The sequence below is a fragment of the Mesoplodon densirostris genome, chromosome 18 (assembly GCF_025265405.1).
Source record: "Mesoplodon densirostris isolate mMesDen1 chromosome 18, mMesDen1 primary haplotype, whole genome shotgun sequence".
NCBI lineage: Eukaryota > Metazoa > Chordata > Mammalia > Artiodactyla > Ziphiidae > Mesoplodon > Mesoplodon densirostris.
In genome coordinates this window covers 60755695-60779302 of record NC_082678.1, presented here as the reverse complement: position 1 = coordinate 60779302, position 23608 = coordinate 60755695, and the positions used below count along the sequence as shown (strand labels likewise).

Here is a 23608-nt window from a genome sequence, read left to right as displayed (position 1 = left end):
GCCAGCGAGCCGCAACTCAGGAGCCCACCTGTCGTGACTAAGACCCGGCGCAACCAAATAAATAAATAAATAAGTAAACATGTGGGGGTAAAAAACAGGCAAAACAAATTCACAGGGATTGCAGTTGGAACAGTGTGACCTCTGGGGGTGGGGAAGGCTGAGAAGGGGTACAAGGGGGATTCCAGGCTCTGTTGATGTTTCTTGATCCAGGTGCTGAAGAAACTTCACCGAGCTGCGTACTTGTGACTCATGGACTCTTCTGTCCCTGTGTTACTTTTGATAAATAACTTTAACATCATTCCTACCTCTCAAAGTACTTCCACATCGATTATCTCATCTTAAGCTCAAACAACTTGGCAAAGTAGGCTATGGATCATCACCCCCATTTTACAGATGAGGAAACTGAGGCCCAGGCTGACCGATTAACATGGCAAGAGCCACACACTGTTTCCACAACTGAGTCTTTAACTTAGATGTGGTCTCTACAGCAAGAGTGCCTCCTTCAGACACAATGCCTGCACACCCAGGTTGGATTCTCAGGGCAGACAGCAGCAAAGGGAGAGCCCAGGCTCTTTCTTGGCCTCCTCTCCTCATCCAGGAGCCAGAGAAAGGGGCAGGAGAGGCCAAGGCTGGGCAAAGGCCAGGCTTCCTGCCATATGGACTGACCTGAGCCCTTCTGCAAAGAAGTCTGGAGCAGGAGGAAGCCATCAACCTGGAGAGCCCAGGTCACACAACCCCACCCCCGCGCCCTCCTCTCCAGCTCTGTGCCCATCTCCTCCAAGACTAAAGAACGTGGGAAGGGCTCAGAGGCTGTCAATTGGCCCAAAATTTGCACCCCAAGTGAATCTGCAGAAATCACTGCTAAGATGTCTCTGCACATCCCTGCCTGAGCCCAGCCATGCCCAGGCACCCAGTCTCAAAGGGACACCACGGCGGGTGGGCAGGAGGGTGAGTGAGTGCGCACGTGCACGTGTGCACACACACACACACACACAGCCATGCTTTGGAAGGCGGCTGTGCTCTCCACTATACCACCAGCACACACACACTGCCACGCTTTGTACACGCACAGCCAGCCTGACCCGAGGAGGCCTCCTGCTCTGGAATGCACTGACGTTCTTTCCTTTGAGTCAGAAAGTACTTAAACAGATGCTTTTGCAGAAAAAGAAGAATGCAGCTGCTTTTCGGGCCACTGCTCTCCTTACCCCAAACTTCCACAAGGAAAAGAGAGAGAGAACACTGTCAACTCCAGCCCTGCTCACTGGCACACACTTGCACAACCTCCAGTGCCCGGCACACAACTGCTCTAAGGGACAGGGTTCCACGCTGGGGCCTGTAGGCCGAGCCCCTCCCCCTCAGTGGCTGGCCTGGACTGTCCCCCACCCCGAAGCCGGTCTGCGCGAGACGGGCGAGGAGGGGAAGGCTCAGTAGGAATTGCTCCCAGAAGGAAGCCGCTTGGGGTTCCTCTGACTGGGGCCCATAGCAGCCGCCCCTGGGGCTCAGAGCGATCGGGCCTCCACAGCGGCGCAGGGGGGCTTCCTCCCCTCTCAGCCGCTCCTGCCTCAGCGCGGCCTCCTGGGGCTACAAGAGCCAGACGCTCATCAGAGGCTCCTGGAGCAGAATGAGGAAACACCAAGGAGGCAGACAGCAGGCCAGGCACGCTCCGGAAAGGCTGATCCCCAGTCTCCAGGGAGAAGTAACCCCAGCCATGTCTCTGGTCTCCGCCCCCGCCCCTCCCCCTCCCCCTCCCCCACCGCCCCTCCCCCTCCCCCTCCCCCACCAGCCACAGTGAGGCTGTTCTTCTGGCTCTAAAGGTGCTGAAGTTTTTGGTTCTGTGGCTTCCTGGCTTAACTCCATGTGGGTGATGGATGCCTGCCAGGTGCTCTAGGGGCCAAGGTCTGGGCCATTTATCTGACAGGAGATATTTCTCTGTGGCAAGGATACCCCTCGGGCCAGCCCACCATCCATCAGCCCCCAGAGAGGGGGCTTTTTTCAGTCAGCACTTATTGTCATCCCAGCTGCTGCTCATAAATTTTCCGCCGCACTTTGCGCTGGCTCAGGAACCGCCTGCCGATGGGCCCACGCAGAGCTCCAAAGATGGGGGGTGGGGGAAACAGCCAAGGAGGGGTGCTGAGAAGGGGCTCAATCTGGAAAGCAAGATTCTTGGGAAAACAGAGGTGCACACAGTGCAGGCCCATCTAGGGCATCAGGCAAGCTTTGCGGAGGGTCACAGGGCTGCGGGTGCCATGAACAGAGAAGGAAATACGATCCTACCTGCCAGACTGTCAGAACAAATGAGACTGTGGAAGGGGTCAGCGTTTGCAGAGAACTTTCCTTCCAGCTCGCGCTTAAAGGACGTATCTGCACACACATACACACACCTCCCTTTCACAAAGAAGATCTGGTTTTTCCAAAACTCCCTCCACTGGCTAATCCAGGCAGAGCCAAGGAGTGCTCTCCGGGAAAGAGACTAAAGAAAGCTGCGCAAAGACAGCAGCAGCATTCATTCATTCAACAAATACTCCCCGAGCGCCTGCTACGTGCAGTGACTGTCCTGGGCGCTGCGCGTGACACAGGGATGAGCCAGATGCCATTGCCCACAGAGCTTCTCCTCCATCCGGACAGAGAACTCCCAGGCAGCAGCCCCATAGGAGGAAGAGCAAGCGGGCTTTGCCCTACAGGATGACTCTGATTAACGGAGAATGGCCACCTGCAGGGCTGTGTTGAGAAGGACTCTGAGGCCACATCTGGGTCTAGGTTTCCCGCTGTAAACGGGGGTAATAATAACACCACCTCACAAAGTTTATGAAGATTCGAAGAGATGATACACCTAAAGCATGTAGGATGGTGCCTGGCCCAGGCTGGGACTCAGTGAAGGGCAGAGCTGAATCCAATCTGCTGGGTCCTTCCGTCCTGTCCATGGCTGCATGTCCCAGATGCCCCTGTGGGCAGTGACCCTCTCGTTGAAAGACTGTGAGTGCCCCTTCTGTGCCCAGCACTGCACGTCCTGCCGAGACTGGGGGCTCAGACATCTACTGAGCTCTTGGAGGGGCCGAGGAGGCCTGGCCACGCCCAGCAAGTGGGCCTTGATGCAGTCGGGTGGTCCCTTCGCCCTCAGCCACCTTTCTGGAGAGAGGAGGGAACTGCTTGGGTATCGCTCGCGCCTCGGTCAGAGGAACTGAACGCGCACGCTCTCTTCCACGGGCCCCTGCGCTCCAGAACACACCACGCTCTTTCTCAGCCGCAAGGCCTCCTGGTCTCTGCTCACTCTAGGACCCTGACAGGAGGTCCTGATGCCAGTTCCCTGACGACTCCTGCTCCGTTTCACCTCTGAGCCTTTGCACAAGCTGTTCCCTCTGCCCGCACACCTTTCCCTCACTCTTCACTCTTCCTCTGGGAAGCCATCCCTTCCTCTCTGTTGCTTCCATTGCTCCCATCCTAGCACTCACCCCTCCGGGCTGCCACTGCCTGACACCTGCCTCCAGTCCTCACTGGACTGTGAACTCTGTGAGGACAGAAACTCTGACTTGGCCTTAGCGGGTACCTGGAGGTTCAGAAAATACAGACCGGACAGCTCCAGCCCGGAAGTGGGGTTCGGGACGTTGTGGGCGGGGGCAGGTGTCTACATTTTGAACAGGCTCCTTCATTCTGATGACCCCTGACCCAGGGTCTAGTACCGTGCCTGGCACAGCCCCGGAGTAGTGCTCAGTGTTTGTTTAGTGACCGCATGAATTTTGCCCATAAAATAAGGCCACAGGCTGACTTGGGTACGTTTCCCTAGGAGAAATAAGGCTGCTTGCTAGGTAGAACCCAGACAGGAGTATAACCCAAGTCCTCTAAGAGGTTCAAACAGTTGTTGGAGCTCCTGGGAATTATCGGGGCCGTGCCCCTACCTCCGGGGGGATGCTGTCCTCCGAGTCCGAGCTGTCCTCGTAGACGCTGCCGCCCCCCGCCTCCAGGTTCATCTGCAGCAGCTGGTCGATGGTGGCGTCCACGGCGCCGCTGTTGGCCCGCAGCACGCACTCGATGATGTCGTAATCCATGTTGGGGAACATGGTCTTGAAGTCGTCCATGGCCTGGTTGAACTCGAGGCGGCGCACCTGGCGGGCGGGCCGGCTGTTGTTGAGCTCCTGCGAGGCGGCCGCGCTGCCCCCAGCCCCGCGCGCCGCCGCCGAGCCGCCCCCGCCGCCGCCGCCGCCGCCGCCGCCCCCGCCGCTCCGGCGGAACAGGCTGGTCATCTTGCCGAGCCGCTGGGGGAAAATGTTTCCCGCCGGCGCCGAGCCCCTTCCCCCGGGTCCCTGCGCCGTCGCCGCTCGCTCGGCGGCTTCGGGAAGCTCAGTCCCACGACGGGCGGGGTCCCCGGGTCAGGAGACAAGGGCGCGGCATCCGGGCCTGGGCCGTGCGGGGCTGGGCGGCTGGTCATCCACACCCCGGGAGCATCCTGGGTCCGGCTCCACGGACCATCCCACCTGAAACCGAAGGAGACAAGAGTCAGGGGCAGAATGCAACGAACTCGGGCGACCCCCGCCAAGCCCACGGGAGAACAGCTTCTTCCTGCTTTCTCTCCGGCTGCGGTAAACAGCCACAGCTCTTTACCAGTTAGCAAGGGCTTACATCCCGACACCACTATGAGGTGGGTGCTATTATCCCCCTTATGCAGAGGCACAGACCTGAGGAAGTGGAGGAGGCGGGGATCTGACCCCAGCACTATGGCCCCGGAGCCACAGGTCTCAACCGCTACACACACTGCCAAGGACTCCGAGAGACTGGACTGGGGCAGGAGGGGCTCTGTATAGGCAATGTCCTCCCCCTCTGGTCTCCAGCCCCATCCAGTCTCTGCTTTCCTTAGCTCCCTCACCTCAGGGCCCCACCATCATGGCATCCACTTGTGCAGAGCTCCAGTAAATCTGCAGCAGAACGTAGTGCAGCCCACTCAGAACCAGGCCTGTAAATCACTTCCAAGGTATAGCGCTTCTGCTAGTGCAGGTAACTGAGAGTTGAATGTGTCTGAAAACATCAGGTTCTGACTTTCTCATGCTTATCCCAGGATGTACGGTAGTTTTGCTAATTGTAGAAAAGTGGCAGCTTTATTTTAAGGGGCTGTTCCAGCAAAGGATATTCTTAAGTCCTTTTCTAGTACTCGGGGTCATCATCTTAACAGATGATAGAGAAAAGCTGGTGTGAGCCAATCAGCATGATGGTCTTCCTTGCCATGATCTCCACAGTTAACTGATGATGAAAGGAAGACCAGACCAGAGGGTGTGGAAGGTGCAGTGGAAGCGCCCTCCCTCACCCTGAGGCCAGAAGACACATCACTACCACTGATTCCTCCTGTCCCTAAAGGTTAGTCCCCTCACAGGTGAAAACGGGGCTTCATACTGTCCCCCAGTGCCTTCCAGTGCCACCATGCTGAGATTCTTATCTCCTTCAAACCTCCACCTCCTTCGAGGGACGTGGAAACTGTCCGGGGCTTATGCTCTGGGGCTTGCTGGGTGGGTGTCTGCCTAGTCCCAGGAGGGCGGGCTGTGTTCAAGAGTAGGAAACTAGAAGCACATGGGCCCCATGCAGCCTCCGGACACTGATGTTACAGAACTATAATCCCCTCCCACCCCCAGAGAAAACCTCTTAACACTGGAATATCTACATGCAGATACGTTTTTCTACGCACATACTACCATATGGATGAGTTCATTTTACTGAAATGTGATCAGACCATAAATTCTACTATGCAACTTCCTTTTTTCCACTTAATGATTGATTGTAGCCATCTTCTCATGTCAGAACATAGAGATCTCCTTCATGGTCTTTAATGCCTGAGTAGTATTCTGATGACTGGGTGAAGTATGATTTATTATCCAACCTCCTCCACCCCATCGCTTCCCAGATGAGCGAGTCACAGCTCAGAGAGGCCAAAGCCAGTGCACAAGGAAGCACAGAGGAGTGACCTCAAGGGATCCGTCCAACAAATGTGTTATGAGGATGCACACAGGAGGGCAGTCAAGTGTGACGTGGCCTCCCACAGCTGGCTTTAGACACCCCAACTCCCCTCACCCACACCTTCCACCCGCCCTGACACACTGTAAGGTCAGAGGATGCTGCCAAAACACCCTCCAAAGTGGGGCTCCACCCTGGTGTCTGCCTTTGTCCTGCGTTCTGGAAACTTGCCCTGAGGCTCCTAACAAGGACCTCAGGGCCAGGAGGCCCCAGAAGCCGTGCCCCGGGTTGCAATCTGGTGTCGTCACACATGGGGGTCAGTGCCTTGTGCTAACGCCTCTGGAGTCGGCCACCTTCACCACCTTTGCCCTCCCCTTCGAGTAATTTCGTAAGAGAGATTGAGGGACCTGGCTCTCACTTTGCCAAGGGCAGCCCCTTGGAGAAAGAGGCCAGGACCTGATCCACCCCTGAGAGAGGAAGAAGGAAGATGATGGGGTCCACGATTTCCCCATTAACAGCCCTCTTTACAGGTCCCTCGGGCTCCGGGCCTGAGTGTCGGGAAGCCCCCAAGAAACCTTCTTGCCCTCCTACCATTTAAGTAAGCGCCCTGATTCAGCCCCAGGCTGCAACTCCAGCTCTGCCGCTCCAGCTGTGGGACCTGGTACCCAGCCCCTGTCCTCTCCGTGCCCAATCCCTCACCTATACGAACGGGGCTTCCACGAGAATTAAACAGGACAATCCTCAGCACAGTGCCTGGCACGTGGTTAGCTGCGTGACTGCTGTTGCCACTGCCCCACGAGGCCGGCAGAGAGCCAGGGGCCGTTGGTATGTCGGCCAAGCTGCTCCTGGAGTGGATGGGGCGGGGGATTCTAGGCGATCCGTCCCCAGCATCTGGATATCAACCCCCGAAATTCTGTCAGCCCTCGGGAAGGAGATACTGATCCTCACAGCCCCAGGGGAGGCTGGGCCGCAGCAGCTGCTTCCATTTACCCCAGGTACAAAGCCTTGAAAAAGAGCACGTTGTGTGTCTGCCGCGACATGAAAACGGCCGACACCTCTACAGCCTGCTGCACACTACAGATGAAGAGACGAGACCCAGGACCAGAGGAGATGCCCAGGACACAGAGCAGGAGCAGTAAAGCCTTGACTTTTCCATCAGAGAGCGTTTCTGTGGATGAGGAGAAAGGGGCTCAGAAACAGTAGTGGGAAACAGGATTCAGTGTAGAGAAACGCCATTTTCATAGGACTCTGCAAGGACCCACGGACTCCCAAAGCCAGGCTGCCTACAATTAACACCAGGAGGGGCCGCTCTGAGGGCCCCCACTTCTCAGAGGACCATCTCCCCAGCCCTCGCTGAGCTCAAGGGCAGAGGCTGAGGCCAGGGCTGAGGTTTGGCCAGCGTGGCTGGGAGCAGGCGGAAGGACTGTCCTCAGGGTCAGCATCATCCGTGCCAGGCTGCCTTCTACAACCGGCACAGCTCAGATGACAAAAGATTTAAAACACATGAAAAAATGAAGTAGGCAGCTTAGGTGTACGAGCTGGTGCCACGCGCTTTCACATGTAACCTTTTTTTTACAACTCCAGAGATAGATGTTATTGTCCCCACTTTATAGCTGTGGAAACCAGTTCAGAGAAGTTAGGTAACTTGTACAAAGTCACACAGCCAGTGTGTAGAGAAGCCAGAATTAGGAACCCATTTCCTAAGAGCCAAAAATGCCAAGTCAGGCTTGCAGGGCCGGGGTGGGGGGGGGAAGGAACCTCAGAAAGGCTCAGGAGACGGTACAGCCTGGCTGACATTCCAGCAGAGGAAATGTGACCCAGACGGCACTGGCGGAGGGAGGGCGGGGAGGGGGTCTGTTGGCTGTGCCCCAGAACTGGCTCTCTGACCTTGGGGAAATCACTCCTCTGCCTCTCTGAACCCTGGCTGCTGGGCACTGGCAGGGAAACAGAGGGAGATAACCCCTGACTTCTGAAAAAGGAAGTGAATCTAACCTGCTGAGCCCATTAGACCTCTTGGAGGCAGACTCAGAGGCTCTCCTGAACTCACAGGTTGTGAGCAACCTGGGGATTGGGAAGCAGAAACCCCACACCTGTCCTCCCCCAGGTCCCAGGGAGCCAGGCCTTCCGCCTCCCCAGAAAGGAATCCAGGCCTGACAGGGGCGGCAGACAGCCAAGCTTCCCTCCAAGCGCGTGTAGACAGCCAAGGCCTGAGTCACTCCCGGCCTGGCCCAGGGAGGTGGGCCAGCTGCCCGAGATCGGAGAGTCATTCTCCCGACTTTGCCCAAGGTCATCCCAGCCAGTCTCCTGCAGGGCCAGGTAGGGCCCACATGGCGGGGCTGAGAGCCCAAGAGCCAGAATGGATTCCCGTTCTGCCTGGGCCTGGTAAGGCTGTGGGACTTGGAGAAATTGTTTCATTTCTCTGAACCTCAGCCTCCTCGTCTGTCAAAGTTGGGATCATACCTACGTGGAAGGGGTGTTGTGATAGAACTTATAGGGGTGCCTCAGCATAGGAAGCACCCAACGAGACAGGTTGGTGCGATCCCCGGCCCAGGTCTTGGCCCTTTTCCTGAGCTATACTCAAACCTTGAGTGATCTTCTCCAGTCCCACAGCTTTAATACTGTCTACACGCCGAATACTGGCTCCCACGTGTCTCTCGCCCTGAGGTCTCCCGGGAACACGCCCTTCAACTCCACACGTGCACAGCCAACCCGCTGCCTCCACGTGGATGTCCAACAGCAGCTCCAACGTAACGTATCAGGCGGATGAGTAAAGAAGGGAAGGAGAGACGTTGGAGTGCAGCAACCGTGGGGTCCCTTCCCCCCTCTTCCTTCTCCGGCTCATATCCGCGGTGGGGACGGGGTGCCTTCTTCGTTCCCAAAGCCCTGTCTTCTCTGCTTCTCACTTAGTCCTCACAGCACACCTATCACTTATACAGGGTGTGCGTTATCACCCCACTTCACAGACGAAGCGACCAAGGCCAAGGCGGCTCAGTGACACGGTTAAGGTGCCTGAGCCCCCTGCCACCTGGCCTGAGGGCCTCGTCGCTGGCATACAAGGCTGGTCTGCTGGTCTTCTTTCCAAGCCAGCGACAGCTCCAGCGGGCGGGAGGTCGACCCCCTCCAACACCTGCCTCCCAGGAGGACCAGGACTCAACCCCAAAAGGTGGGGATTAGAACAGGAGGCCTGGGCTTCCCTGGTGGCGCAGCGGTTGAGAGTCCGCCTGCCGATGCAGGGGACATGGGTTCGTGCCCCGGTCCGGGAGGATGCCCACATGCCGCGGAGCGGCTGGGCCCGTGGGCCATGGCCATCGAGCCTGCGCGTCCGGAGCCTGTGCTCCGCCACGGGAGAGGCCACAACAGTGAGAGGCCCACACACTGCAAAAAAAAAAAAAAAAAAAAAGAAGAGGAGGCTTCAGGAGGAGGTATGGGGCTGGGAGGCCAGAGGTCCCAAATGCCGGCACTTTTCTGCACGCCCCCCCCTCCCCATTCTTCTGGAGTGACTACCCGAGGCCAGCTCTGTCCCTGCACACCCCTGGCTCCCTCCTCTGAAAACTCCCAGGGACAGGGACAGACCGGATCTTGTGATCTATCTGTAATTGCTGTGATCACAGCCTGCAGAGGGACTTCTTTCTTGCATGAGATCTGGGCCCAGCCCAATGGCACTACCATTGCAGGCCACTAGGTGGTGTCCCAGGGCTCAGGCCACAACTGCTCCCAGGAAAGGGCATACAGATCAGCTTCTCTCCAAGAACTCAGAAATCAGCCCCACCCCCCACTCTCGGGCTGACTAAAAGGAAGAGGAGCCACCCAGCCACTCCAGGGATCTTAGAATCCAAGACTGGAAGAGTTTCAAAATGTTTCAAAATAATTTATTCCCAAGGTGCGAAATACAAGGCACACATGCCACTAATTTATATCCTGTGTCCTTGGCAGACATCACTAATCCATCTAGGTACTGTCCTATGGAACCCACACCACCTCAGAAGCCTTTTCAACTCGGCGCTCTGGGCAAGCCACTACCAAGTGATTAGAACTGGCAAGCAAGGTACACCCTGCTTGCCAGCCCTTTCGTTTCCCGTATGAGAAGACCAGGCCCAGGCTTATTTTGTCTCATTAGGAATCCGGGCTGCAAAAGCCAGCAGGGCCAGAATGAGGTCATAGGACCCCTGGGATGCTTGTGTAACCATGGTTAAGTCCTGGGGAAACCTCAGGTGGGTAACGGCAGTGTTAATGGAGAGGCTGCTGGGCCTGGGGCAGCTGCATCCTTGTCCAATTGTCACCTCAGACGTGATGGGGGCAGGGCCCAGGGAAGTCTGCCTGAGCTGCTTGGCTTCTGAGCTGGAGAGGCCCCAAAAGGGGAGAAAGGAGGGCGGGACAAGAGACAGAGAGAGGCTGTCAGGGTCTGTGTGTGTGTGTGTCCGAGTGTGTAAGTGTGTGTGTATGCGCGTGAGCACCCAGCGGGGCAGGGGGGGCGGGGGGGAGCCCTGACAGAGGCGCCTTGTCCTCCGGCCCCCGCACAGTCTTGTTTTCTTCCCAAGCTATTAATGTCACTGCAGCTTCAAAAGCCGGGTGACCTTTAAATGCCGAGCCTCCTGCTCCAGACCAAGCCGCGGAAACGGCTTAATGGAAACTCAAACGGCCACAGCTGCTGGGGCCACAACAAAGCCAGCCTCATTCCCGAGGCACCGGGAGCTGCTGGGCAGCCACACCTGTGCCCCCTCCCGGGGAGGGGTGTGTCAGGAAGGGCAGAGAGGACCCTCGGGCACGGCCATTGGGAAAAGGAGGCCTTACTGGACCTAAGAGAAGAGGAGGAGGAAGAGAGGGAGAGGCAGACTCAGTTCTGCCCGGCTGTGTGACCTTGGGTTAGCCACTTACCTCTCTGGGCCATCCCCCATCAATTAGTCCAATCTGAGGCTGGGGCAGAAAAGAAATCCACCTACCCCAGGAATATCTTTTTAAAATCTATAGAAGAAAAAAACCGAAAAAAGATATTGTCTTTCCTACTTTTTCTCTCTCTTGCTTCAACTTCTGTGGGCAGGTCTATAGCTGATGGGGGCTGTTGGGTATGGACTAGGGCAAGAGGTTTCAAAGGAAGTTAATAAGGTCCCTCCCTACCTTGGGACCCAGAGCTTCAGTCCTAAGGACACCATTGCTCATCTTTGTTCCCGAGGCCCAGACATTGGGCTTGGCTGCTGTAAAAGGGCTGAGAAGTCGACTCTGCCTTCCAGTTGAAAAGATCCAAGATGAAGCTCCTCAGGCATGAGTAACATGTCACTTGTTCGGCGCATCTTGGTAGAATGACGGTAATGATAGCAATAATGATAACATAACACTTATCGCCTGCTTCTTTACGTACCAACCACTATTCCAAGTGCATTATGCATGTTAATAACTCTTTTCATCCTCTCTACAGCCCTAAGAGGTATCTATTACCAATGCTATTTCCACTTTATAGATAGAAAAATGAGGCACAGAGCAGTCGAGGAATTTGTTCAAGGTCACACAGCTAAGCGGCCAAACTGATCTGACTCCAGATCTGACACTCTTAATCCATCAGGCCTGACCCCCTTTCTGCATTCCCGAAGCTGAGCACAGAGTCAGGCACACAGCAAGAACTCAGTAACTGTGAACTGAATTGACTCCTAATGGGGCAGAGTTGCCCCTGGAGAGGCTGGGGGTGCCCGGTGCTCATGTCCAGGGAAGAAGGGAGGAGGAAGGAGTCTAGGCAGGAGATGTCTCTGGGCCCCTGGGACAGGTGGTCAGTCAGTGATGCCACATAATTCAGTATCTGAGCATGCCCAGGGAGTCCAGGCCAAGGAACCAAGATTAGGGAGGGGTGCTCAGAGCAGAGGAGGGTCCTGGGAACCGAAGTCTCAACTCCTGTCCCCTTACCCCACACTAGCACACACTTGGCACCCACCCACTGATCCATGAATTCCACTTCTATGGAATTCATATAACACATTTAATGGAACACTTTACAATGGTAAACAAAAATGAGGCATCTCTGTATGTCTCTATGCCCGAGACCTATTGCTTAGGGGAACAATGCAAGGCACAGAAAAGTAAGTATAGTCTCTATACTATAGTGCATTATGGTATGTGTATGTCTACATATGGAGAGGGTGAGGGAAAGGGCTCTGAAAGGATTCATAAGAAACTGATAATATAGGCTTCCACGGGGGAGGATTAGGTCATAAGAGACAGATCAAGGAAACTTTTCTCTGTAAATCCTTTTGTACCTTTTAAATTTTGATTCATGTTCATTAATTTAAAATTATAAAATAAGCAGATAACCTATAAAGAATATCAGAATGATAGCTCTGCCAGGGATTTTCTATGTTCTCTTTGCATATGCATATTATCTACAATTGACATGAATTACTTTTTAATAATAGTCATAGCAAATATCTATGAGCACATACTATGTGCCACACACTTTCTAAACATGTGGCGTGCATCATCTCATCAAAGCCCCACAGTAAAGCAATTATCGTACTCATTTTACAGATGAGGAAACTAAGACTCAGAGAGTTTAAATAACTTATTGAGGGTCACACAGTCAGTGACAGGGCCAAAATGTGAATCCAAACAATCTGTCCCCAGAGTCCACGCTCTTCTTAACCTCCGTCTTATACTGTTCTCTGATTTTAAAAAACCAAATCAAACCAAACCAAAAAAACCTGAATGATGATAGAAAAAAAATCTTAAAAGCACAGAGTCTCCAGGGCTTTAAAACATTTGTAATCCTTCGAATCCCAACTCCATCCTTCCTGCCCGGACTATCTGGGCAAGCCCTCCCCGGGGCCGGCCTCGCACCGGCCTCGCACGTGCTTCCAGAGCCTCAGCCTCAGGGCCAGGGCCCCACCTATCTCCTGGTAGGGTTGCAGGGTACACAAAGAGTCCCGGTGGGCAAGGTGATGGCTGATGCCACAGCTGTTTCAGAGGTCAGACCACAGTGCGGAGGGCCCACCGGAGCAGTGCGGTGGGGCGGGGTCTAGCCAGGAAGCTCCCCGTGGAGGGGAAACCACAAGTTGGTTTTTACCGGCGCTGTGTCTGGGGTAAGAGCGCAGCGGTTAAGTATGGGCTTGAGCTCCGGGCTAACTCCGGCTTCCATCCTGATCACTGCTGCTTGGGTGAGTGGAACACCTCTGAGAGCGTTTCCTCATGTGTAGAACAGGGACACCTGTATCTCCTCAGACAGGTTCCTGAGGGGGATCACGTTCTCTCAGCCGGGGCAGCTGTCAGTAAGACTGTCTGTGTCTAGAGCCTGGCCCAGGAGTCAGGCCTGGGGCTATGATCTTTTTTTTTTTTGGCTGCGTTGGCTGCGTGGGCTTTCTCTAGTTGCGGCGAGTGGGGGCTACTCTTGGTTGTGGTGCACCGGCTTCTCATTGGATGGCTTCTCTTGTTGCAGAGCATGGGCTCTAGAGTGCAGGCTCAGTAGTTGTGGCGCACGGGCTTAGTTGCTCCGCGGCATGTGGGATCTTCCCGGACCAGGGCTCGAACCCGTGTCCCCTGCATTGGCAGGCGGATTCTTAACCACTGCGCCACCAGGGAAGCCCCTGGGGTTATGATCTTGGATCCGGCCCTGAGCGGGGAGAGTGTGCATGTGCATGAAGGCTCTTCTCAAGGGCCTCCAGGACCTCAGGCTGGGGTGCTCTGGGACCCCTGCGTGGAGCTCCCGCTGCTGCTGGGGGCCGGGCTGGTTTGACAGGGACCTGTCCCCGGGGAGGGGCTCCGGGCTGGGCAGCAGGAGCACAGGCGCACAGAGTGCCCTTCTCAGAAGTGCTTCCTGTAGCAGCATAGCAGCTGGGGAATGCAGGTCCCGGCTGGGGAGCAGGGGCCTGGGGAGGGGCCCAGCTTCAAACAGCAGGAGGCAGCTGTAACCTGAGGGTCATCACCCGCCTCAGGCAGGCAGCCTGGACACCATCAGGAATTCCACCCGGCCCAGACAGCACATGGGATTGTTTAGAGCCACTTACCAGGCCCCTGCTACTCTCCCCAACCGCAGGCTGCTCCCTCCCCCGCGCCCCTCCTCTGCCACCGCTGGGCTAGGTATCCCTCCCCACCGGTGGCCCTCCCTCACCCACACTGCCCAACTCCAGTACCCACGCGCCCACACATGCCCTCAGGGAGAAACCCCATGCTCTCCCTGCCAGATGGTGCGTGTTGCCTGAGGTCAGAGCTCAGTGGCCACAGAGCTGGGATCTGAACCCAGACTGTGGCCTCCTGGGCCAGCGCCCTGTCCCCGTGCGGGCGTGCACCCCAGCGCAGCAACGCACAGCTCACGCGCCTGCACGTGCCACGTACACCAGCTCCCTCAAAGCCTTCACCGCACGGCGGATGCCGCAGACGCCTCAGGCCCTCACAGCCAGGGGCCACGCTCTCCTCCTTTAGGTTTTCCTGAACCCTCCCGCCCAGCCCAGGCACTCAGTCCACTCCTGTCTTCACCCAACTTGGAAGCTGTGTTCTTCCAGCCAGACTGTCCTACACACACGCCAACGTGCACTAACCGCACCCTCAGCCTCCCCACGGCCCACCCTGCAAGCCCCTCCCTTCGCCGGGCTGACGGCAGGGCCACACGAGGCCCTGATCCCTCTCTCTCTTCCCCAAATGTGCCCAGAATGGTTTCTACAGCATCAGGTGCATCCGTGGTGAGGGGTGAAGTCAGGCTGACCTGATTTGCAGCAAATCTGGCCAGAACCAGAAGCGGGAAGTGGCACACCCTGGCCAAGGCATCAGCTTTCTGGTTCCCTGCAAAGCCAACTCCCAGATGGGACTGCAAGGAGGGCTGCAGGCCCGCTGGGGCTGGTGAGCCCTGGCCCTCGAATCTGACAGTCATGGGAAGGGGCGGGAGCTCCTGGCGGCCCCAGAACCAGCCTGCTTTGCCTCCAGGGGGCCTCAGTCTCCATCCCTAGAAAATGGAGAGAAAGAGTCCCTATTCAGTCTGACCTTTCCCATCACTGAAACCTCCCAGAGATGCAAGGACATGAGTTGGGCTGGGGGACAGGTCAGAGCCAGAGAAAGGCACCACCAAGCTAGGTACAAACCATGAGGACACGTCTGCAGAAGGGGGCGGCTGCATCCCGGTCCCCCAGGGCCGGAAGGACCTGTGCCCTTTCTTCAGCTGCAGAACCGGAACCCTTGTCCTCAGCAGACATCCATTCCATAAAGACACGAAGCAGAGGCCTGCCCTCCCCTCCCTCCCCCAGCAACTAGGAATCAGAGAACCTGCCATTTACTGAGGGCTGGGCTGTGTTTCCCGTGCACTGTGTTAATCCTCACGATAGTCTAGTACTGCAGATTATTACCTTCTACCAATATCAGAGCCATTTTACAGTGGGGACAAGGAGTCGTCATGTGTGACCTAAACGTCCAGGGCTGCACCACTTCCAAATTGCATGGCCTCACAGGAAAGAAACCAGTGTGTGTCAAGTCTTCTGACACACCAGTTTCTTGCAACCTGCTTTAAAGCCTAGCTTTAACCAGAGCTGTTTGCATCTCTGCCTGTTCCCCACACGGCTACCGGCCTGCTCACGTGGCTCTGGGAAGTGCAAATGTGCTTTTCTATCAGTCTAAAAGCAAATGCCCGTTGCATTATAGCAATGTATCTGAGAGGATGGTGGAGACCACCTTCACCAGACTCCTCTGAGGGGTTTGCTAAGGATCACATATTCTTCACCCCACTATGAGATCAGAATTTCTGGGGCTACAGCCTGGGAATCTGTATGTTAACAAGTTCCCCAGATCATTCGAATGTCCAGTAAAGTGTGAGGACCACGACCTTACAGAGTGATGCGGTTTGGAGCCGCAGATTCTGACCTTAGCTCCATCACTGACCAGCCAAGTGAACTCCAGCAAGTCATTTTGCTGCCTGAGCCTTCAGGTACCCATCTGAGAAATGGACAAGGAGGACTAAATGACCTTCAAGATCCTTTCGTTCTTGGCATCCTCTGTGTCTGCCCTGAGTCCCCAGATGGTCCACAGCTGTCTGAGCTGAGTTTCGTGGACTGTTCAGTCACTGGAGCAGCCAATGTACACTGTAGACACACATTAAAAAGAATTCCTATCTGGCTGATTTAGGGAGATCTGCAAAAATACCTTATCTCTGGCTCCAAGCCCTGAACAAATGGCTTTTGGATTATCCATGCCACCTCCCTACTCCCCTGAATATCCATTTTTTTCATTCCAGCCTGAACCAATCAGGATTCTGTAAACATTAGGCCCACACACCTGGGCTTAATCAACAGTCATCAAACAAATGCTCTGCCAAATCACCCCACAAGCCCAAACTCGTAGCCGCTCCGTCCCTCCCGGGGAAGCCGCCAGGCAGGGATGTGTGGACCCTGCACTCCCTCCCTTCCAGTGTGGGATGGGCACGAGGGCTGGGTCGGAAAGAGGGTGTAGCCGGAATGGCCCCAGCCTACACGTGGGTTGCAAGTCACCCAGACTTAAGGGGTATGAGGCAACAATGGGGACGGTCCAGCAACTGCTGGGACCTTTCCAAAGCAGCTGGACACTCCTTAGTCCCATGGCTCCTTGATGAGCGCTGTTAAAACACGAGGGATTCAGCTAGTGCTCAAGTACTTCTTGCTGGTGGCAAACAGGACTGACTCATCCTTCAAGGTTTATGAATCTTTGACAGAGGAGCCGTGGTGGTTTTCAGACCCACAGACACGGGGTGAATCCAGATTCCTGCTCCCTTTGTGTGGCACAAAGGGGGGAACCCGTGTGCGTGTGCAAAATAACCAAAGAGGAAAGACCGACAGGAAAGGCAGGAGTGAAAACCCAGCCTCCACAGTGGGAAACATCTGTGAATTGTAGCCCAGGTCTGCTGATCCCAGCCGTTTAAAAATCCTGAAATAGATCATTCTCTCACTCTGAACGGTGATGATTGCCCCCAAATGATTGTGCTTTACATGTGCACAGCACTTTACAGTTTCCAGTGCTGGGGGCGAGTTCCACAAGCCAGGCTCTAGGCTGGGCCTGTTCCCCGAGAGCAGGGGCTCAGCTGGCACCATGCTGGGCACTTCACCTCCATGGAATCCTAGCAACAACCCTACGAGGTAGGAGGTGTTATCTTGCAGATGGGGAAACTGAGGCACAGAGGAATTAAATACCAAGCGGCTATGTCAGGATTCTACCCCAAAGCCCATGTTCCCAACCACTCACTGCAGTCACCCCACTTATAATGGGGAGCCTCTGATCTCTGCATGGGGCACAGAGGGAAACTGAGGCTCCAGAAGGGTTGGGAACGTGGGGTCACCCTGGGGCAGGAGAGAAGCGGCTGCATGGATTGGCCAGGAGCAGGGAGATAGCAAAGAAGGGGGTGCCCCCCAGCTCAGAGCTGAGCAGGCTGGTCCTGCCACACGCCTCCTCTGCCACAGGGGTCCCAGGGCCCACAGGACCCTGCCAGGTTCCGGCTCCCACCCCCAGCAGGGCCCCCCTGTCCGTCCCTGGGCTCTTCAAGTTGGGTTTCCATCCCAGCCACAGCGGGCAGCAGCTGAGTGAGTCAGGCCCAGCAGGAGGAAGTGGCCACACTTGAAAATCATTAACATGCAGGGCTGAGCTCAAGCCTTTGTTCTTGAGCAAGGACTGTAGCATTTCACTTTCAGGAAGGAGCTGGGAGGGTGGGGCAGGATCAGAATTGCACAACCAAATGCACAGGCTCAGACACACAGAGGTCCCACGTGGACAGTCTGCTTAGACGGCCCCTGCGGAAAAGTACAAGCAGACCCACGACCCTCACACACGGCAGGTCCACACAGAGAGCGCAGGCCAACTCATCCCCTCTGCTTTTTAAATCAGAGAGGCCTTTCAACAGGGGTAAATCAGGGCTATGTGGTCAATCGGCTTCTAAGTCAGGGACGCCAAGCAAAGGGAGGATGCAGACAGGCAGCAGAGGGAGGGTGGGAACTCAGGCCTCCGACCCCGGCCTGACCACAGCGGGAGCCCCAGGTCAGAGAGGGACAGTTTGCCCCACGTCTGGCTGGCAGGGGCAGCCCCAGCTCTGGGCGACTGCCTTCCCACATGCCCCTCTTCCCAAAACACAGCATCGCTCTTCCAACCATGTGCCCCCCACACCCCCCCTGCCCATGTCTCCCAGATGCAAGGAAAGCACAGCAAACAGCCTTCACGAGCTCCCCCAGCCGTGAGTGTCCAGGTGAACGTTTCAGGGCTGTAGCTCTTCCCTGAAAGAGTCACATCTCAGCCACTGGCAGTGGTGGGAAAGGCTGTGAAGTGAATTAGTTAATTCTGGGACAGGTTGGATGAAGGTTGGGGAGGTGAGAGGAAGGGAAGGGAGAAAAGTCAGTCAACAAGGAGAACCCTGTTTTTAAAAATGTAATACAGGGACTTCCCTGGTGGTGCAGTGGTTGAGAATCCACCTGCCAAGGCAGGGGACACGGGTTTGAGCCCTGGTGCAGGAAGATCCCACATGTCGCGGAGCAACTAAGCCCGTGCGCCACCAATACTGAGCCTGCGCTCTAGAGACCCTGAGCCACAACTACTGAGCCCGCGCACCTAGAGCCCGTGCTCCGCAACAAGAGAAGCCACTGCAATGAGAAGCCCGCGCACCGCAACGGAAGAGTAGCCCCCGCTCGCCGCAACTAGAGAAAGCCCGCACGCAGCAACGAAGACCCAGCCAAAAATTAATAAACAAAAAATAAATAAATTTATTTTTTTAAAAATGTAATACAGGGAATTCCCTGGTGATCCAGTGGTTAGGACTCTGAACTCTCACTGCCAAGGACGCGGGTTCAGTTCCTGGTTGGGCAACTAAGATCTCGCAAGTCACGCAGCATGGCCAAAAAGAAAAAAAAATGTAATACAAACAAGAATAAAACAGCTTTGAGCGAGTCCCACGGCCCTTGGAACAGGACCGTCCCTAGATCCCAGGGAACAGACCCCCTGTTCCCCTCCCCACCTCGCAGGGGTCAGCCAGAGGCTAAGGTTTTACCCTGTTGCCCTCCTGCACCTCATTAGAGCTCAACCTCCAGGCCTTCAAGGAAATTGGTAGAAATGAGACCCTTGTCCTTTGTCGATTAGGGCCCTCTCACACTCTCGGACAACCCCCTGTTCCCTTTGGGGGTGGCAGAGGGAAGTGGAAAGGAAAGTGGACTGGTTTAGGGAAGCTGCCGGCTCCCAGAGTTGTGGGACGTCTGGCAGGGGCAGGCCACCCACCAGGTCCAGCTCCCCCCCGCCTCAAAGCCCCTCTGTTTGTAAAGGGCTTTCGGGGACAGGAAGCAATAAACAGAGTCAAGCGTCCAAGATGCAGGGGCTGATTATGCAGTTTGTGGATTTTCCAGGCCTCTTTGTACTCTCCCACCAGCTGCCTGGGGCTCTGCAGAAAAAGGTGCTGGCAAAAGATAGGCTGGTCCTTGGCTTGAAAGGTGGCCTTTTGCCAGGCCTAAGCTGGGTCTTTCCAAGTGTGTGAGGGCACAGCACGCCTTGATGGTCCCACAGGCTCCTTCTCAGAGCCCCGAAGAGAAACCCCGCCTGCCCCATGCTGTGAGAGTCTGGACTCATCTCTCTCTCCAGCCGCAGCTCACCTCTCTGCCCAGCTCTAAGTTACCTCCTCACTTCAAAGGAGGCTGACTCCCAGAATTCCCAGAGGGGAGGGTGTACCGCGCCAGGCTGCAGCTCGATAAGGCCAGGTGGGTGGCCCTCCTTCACAAAACACAGCTCAGCTAGTTTAGCTGCCCCAAGCGTAGAGCAACTTGGGAAAAGCTGAGACTGATGTGGAAGGTGGTTCTGGGCCGTATGGCCTCCCCAGTGCCAAGGTCAGCTCTGGCAGCCGACGTGTGCAAAGCTGTGAGTGCATAGGGTTTGTGAAAATTGTCTCTCACTACCCAGGAACCGATACATGACACAAGGTGCATCCACAGAACGGAGAGGCACACAGCCGAGAACTTCAGGTGCAACATGGGATGACATGGAAGAAAACCAAGTGGCAGGGCCAGGTGTCCCGTGCACTACTTTTGTTGAAATGTCTGAGTTTATGCTTGTATATTTGGAGATGTACAGGGAGGGGTCCAAGTGGATACACAGCAAACACTAAGTAGCAGTTGTCTAAAAGGGAGGGCTGCATCGTTACTTCATGTACCTCTGCATCCTTTGAAGTTTTTATAACAAACATGCATTGTTTTTCTAGTTAAAAATTAAGAATTATTTTAAAAGGTACGCTGTGACATAAAATGTACCGCTGTGGAAAACAGTTTGGTGGTTCCTCGAAAAGTTAAACACAGAATTACCGTACGATAACGCAGTTCCACTCCCAGGTATATTCCCAAAAGAAGGGAAGGCAGGGATGCAGATATCTGAACACCAGTGTTCATAGCAACATTATCACTATAGCCCAAAGGTAGAAAGCACCCAAGTGTCTGTCACCGGATGAATGAACAAAATGTAGTCTATACATATGGAACCATGGAATATTATTCAGCCCCAAAAAGGAATGAAATTCTGATACATGCTATAACAGGGATGAACCCTGAAAACATGCTAAGTGATATAAGCCGGACACAAAAGGACAGACACTGTATGATTCCACTTTTATGAGGCACCTAGAACAGGCAACTTCTTAGAGACAGAAATTAGAGCAGAGTTTCCCAGGGACTGGGGGGACAGGGGAATGTACAGAGATCGTTTAACGGGCACAGAGTTCCTGTTTGGGATGAAGAACAAGTTCTGGAAATGGACAGTTTTAATGACTGCACAACATTGTATGTGCACTTAATGTCGCTGAATTGCCACTTAAAAATAGTTACAATGGTATGTTATGTTCATTTTATCACAATGAAAATAAATAAAGACACAAATCAGGCAGGATGAGGCACTGGGTTGTAGAAGAGACTGAGACTCACCGGGCAGAAGGGGGCTCTCCTTGGGCTATGCAGGGAGAGGGCCAACGGCACACAGGAAACCCTGCCTGCACGGAGGGGCTCTTTCGCCATCTGCATGGAGGAGGCCAGGGGACAATGACAGCCCTGTTGATGAGGAATGTTCATATGGTCTGCAGAGTCACACATGCCACGGGGATGGCCGTGCAGGGATACTCTGTGGGACATTTGTAACGGTTGAGTTATGATACACTAGGAAACAGCTATTAGGAAAGGTTAGTGTGCCAGAACATGGAGCGTACATCTTGAGAGCCTTGGATAGGAGCTGGGAGAGGAGAGATGGCTGGCCTGCACTGCAGGGCGAAAGGAAGAGGAGGAGAGAGAGAGGATGAGCAGAGCTCTGTGCTGGAGGGCGCTCCGGCAGGCAGAAACCACTTCTTCACTCGTTCGTTCAACAAACATCACACAGCATCCCCAGGTGCTAGCCAGTGGGGAAGTGAGGGCGAGAGGGGGATAAGAGGACCCACTCAGCTGGTGAAGACCTTAAGGCACCTTCACCCCACCACCCACCTTGCTCAAAAAATATACCCATAGGGCTTCCCTGGTGGCGCAGTGGTTGAGAGTCCGCCTGCCGATGCCGGGGACACGGGTTCATGCCCCGGTCCGGGAAGATCCCACATGCCGCGGAGCTGCTAAGCCCGTGCGCCACAACTACTGAGCCTGCGCGCCACAACTACTGAAGCCTGCACGCCTAGAGCCCATGGTCCGCAACAAGGGAAGCCACCGCAATAAGAAGCCCGCGCACCACAACAAAGAGTAGCCCCCGCTCACCGCAACTAGAGAAAGCACGCAGCGACGAAGACCCAACGCAGCCAAAAATTAATTAATTAATTAATTTTTTTCTTTAAAAAAAGGACATTGTATCCAGGGCCTTCCTGAAATGTGTAATGTGTGTATGTGTGCGCAGAGGCAAGAGGGGAGCAGGCAGTGTAGCCTTCTCAGACATGCGCTCCTTCCAGAACTGTACTGCCCAAGAAGGTAGCCACTAGTCACGTGTGGCCAGATAAATTTAAATTTTAATTATTTAAAACTAATAAAATTTAAAATCGGTTCCTCGGTCACACGACCACATTTCAAGTGTTCAGTGGCCATCACGTTGAACAGCACATATATTAGAACATTTCCAACATCACAGGAAGTTCTATCGGACAGTGCTGTTCCAGAACCTACGGGGAGCCCCCCTCCTCAGCAGCATGAAGTCCTGGTGTACCGTAATTGGGGGGCTTCGTTACAATGATCTCGGGGGAACCAAGGACTGTGGGCACTTGATCCCCAACAGAAAAGCCCTTCCACAACCTTCTGGGAAGGGCAGGTAAGTGCAAAGACCCCCTTCTCCTGGGCAGGCAGAGCTGGGGTGAGTACTAGGCCCACTCCCCACTGGTGTCCTTGGCCTCTTCCAAGATCAAAGCTTTGGCCCGGTTCCCATGGTGAAACTTGACACCCAGGCAGGGAGAAGCAGGAATCTAGCTAGGAGCCCAAGTCTGGTTTCAGAACCTTCAGGGCCCTGGGCTCAAGGACCTGATTCAGAAAAGTCTCTCCCGCTTGCCCTGCCAGGACGAAGGGGGTGCTTAGCATCGGCAGGGCTCATCCGTTGTCCCCTCTCCTGGGTGTGCCCCATGGTGGCCCTTGCATTGCCTCCTTGGGCTTCTGGGAAGGAGTCAGAGGAAGAGGGCAGCTGAGGCAGGGTGTGTGGTGATGGGGTACGGGAGGGATAGTGCTTATTAAAAAAAGAAAACATTTGCTTCCAGGAACCCAATGCACCAGGCTAAGGAAATGAATGAAAAGGGAGTCTGAAAGCACACAGAAGCCTGGGTGCTTGAGCCTGTATCTCAAGAAACTGTCAAGGCAACTCCTGCCCCTGCAACACACACACCGCACACAATGACAGAAATGGCTGAGACAGCTTCACTCCTGACTTAACTGATCTCCTCAAGAATTTCCCCATTTGAGTCAAAGGGGAATCCCTGTCCTCCCCCCAGGCTGTCTCAGCTTGGCCCTGAAAGTCAACCAAAATGAGCTGTAAATCTGCAGTTTTTCCTGCAAGCTGCAGATTGGGGGCTAGGGGCTGGGAGGTGGGTGGGCAGACAACCCACAAAGGGTGGGAACAGCTGGAAATGAAGCCCAAGGGAGGACCGGTGAACAGGGGTTCCGGTTCTGACTCTGCCACACAGATCCTTGAGCAAGCTCCTTTCTCCTTTCAACCTTTTTTAAAAAATAAAACAGATACCGAAAACTGCACAAAATACATGTAAGTTTAATGAATTATCATAAGGCAAACACCTTTCAACCACTCATGTCAAGAAATGAAACTCTGCCAGGTGCTCCAAAACCCTCTCCACGTGCCACAAACTGTGTGCATGGTAATCACTTCCTTGCATTCCTTAACCCTCAAATGTGCATGCCTGAACGCTATACTTAAGTCTTGCACGTTGTCTTTAAAGTCTATTTTAATCTACAGGTTCCCCGTTCATCCCTTTTGTTCCTTGTAATTTATGAGCTGCACAACCCAGGCTGTTTAACTTCAGACTTCCCTACTATCTGAAGTTCATGGAACAAGTCTCCTTTTCTCCCTGAGCCTTAGTCACTGCTTCCTTACCGGTGCCACCCTGCCCATCTTAGGGCACTCCTGTCAACAACAAAAAGAGACAGCCTCAGAGCACGTCAGGAAATGCTTATGATACTTTGTTAAGCAAAGGATGCAGGATGCAAACTGATACATATGGTATGCTTTCAACTACATAAAGGAAAGATGCATAGGAAAAAGAAGCAGAAGG

At 54.7% G+C, this 23608-nt stretch overlaps 1 protein-coding gene across 3 annotated transcripts in view; it reads right to left on the bottom strand.

Annotated features, from left to right (window-relative positions):
- The window catches only part of CUEDC1 (CUE domain containing 1), a 74889-nt gene that overhangs the window by 15587 nt on the left and 35694 nt on the right, over positions 1–23608 (bottom strand). For all 3 annotated transcript variants that reach the window (XM_060082168.1, XM_060082167.1, XM_060082169.1), the window contains one exon: positions 3894–4469. In XM_060082168.1, the coding sequence (XP_059938151.1) occupies positions 3894–4238 (345 nt within the window). In that variant the 5' untranslated portion in view covers positions 4239–4469. The remainder of the gene's footprint in view (positions 1–3893; positions 4470–23608) is intronic.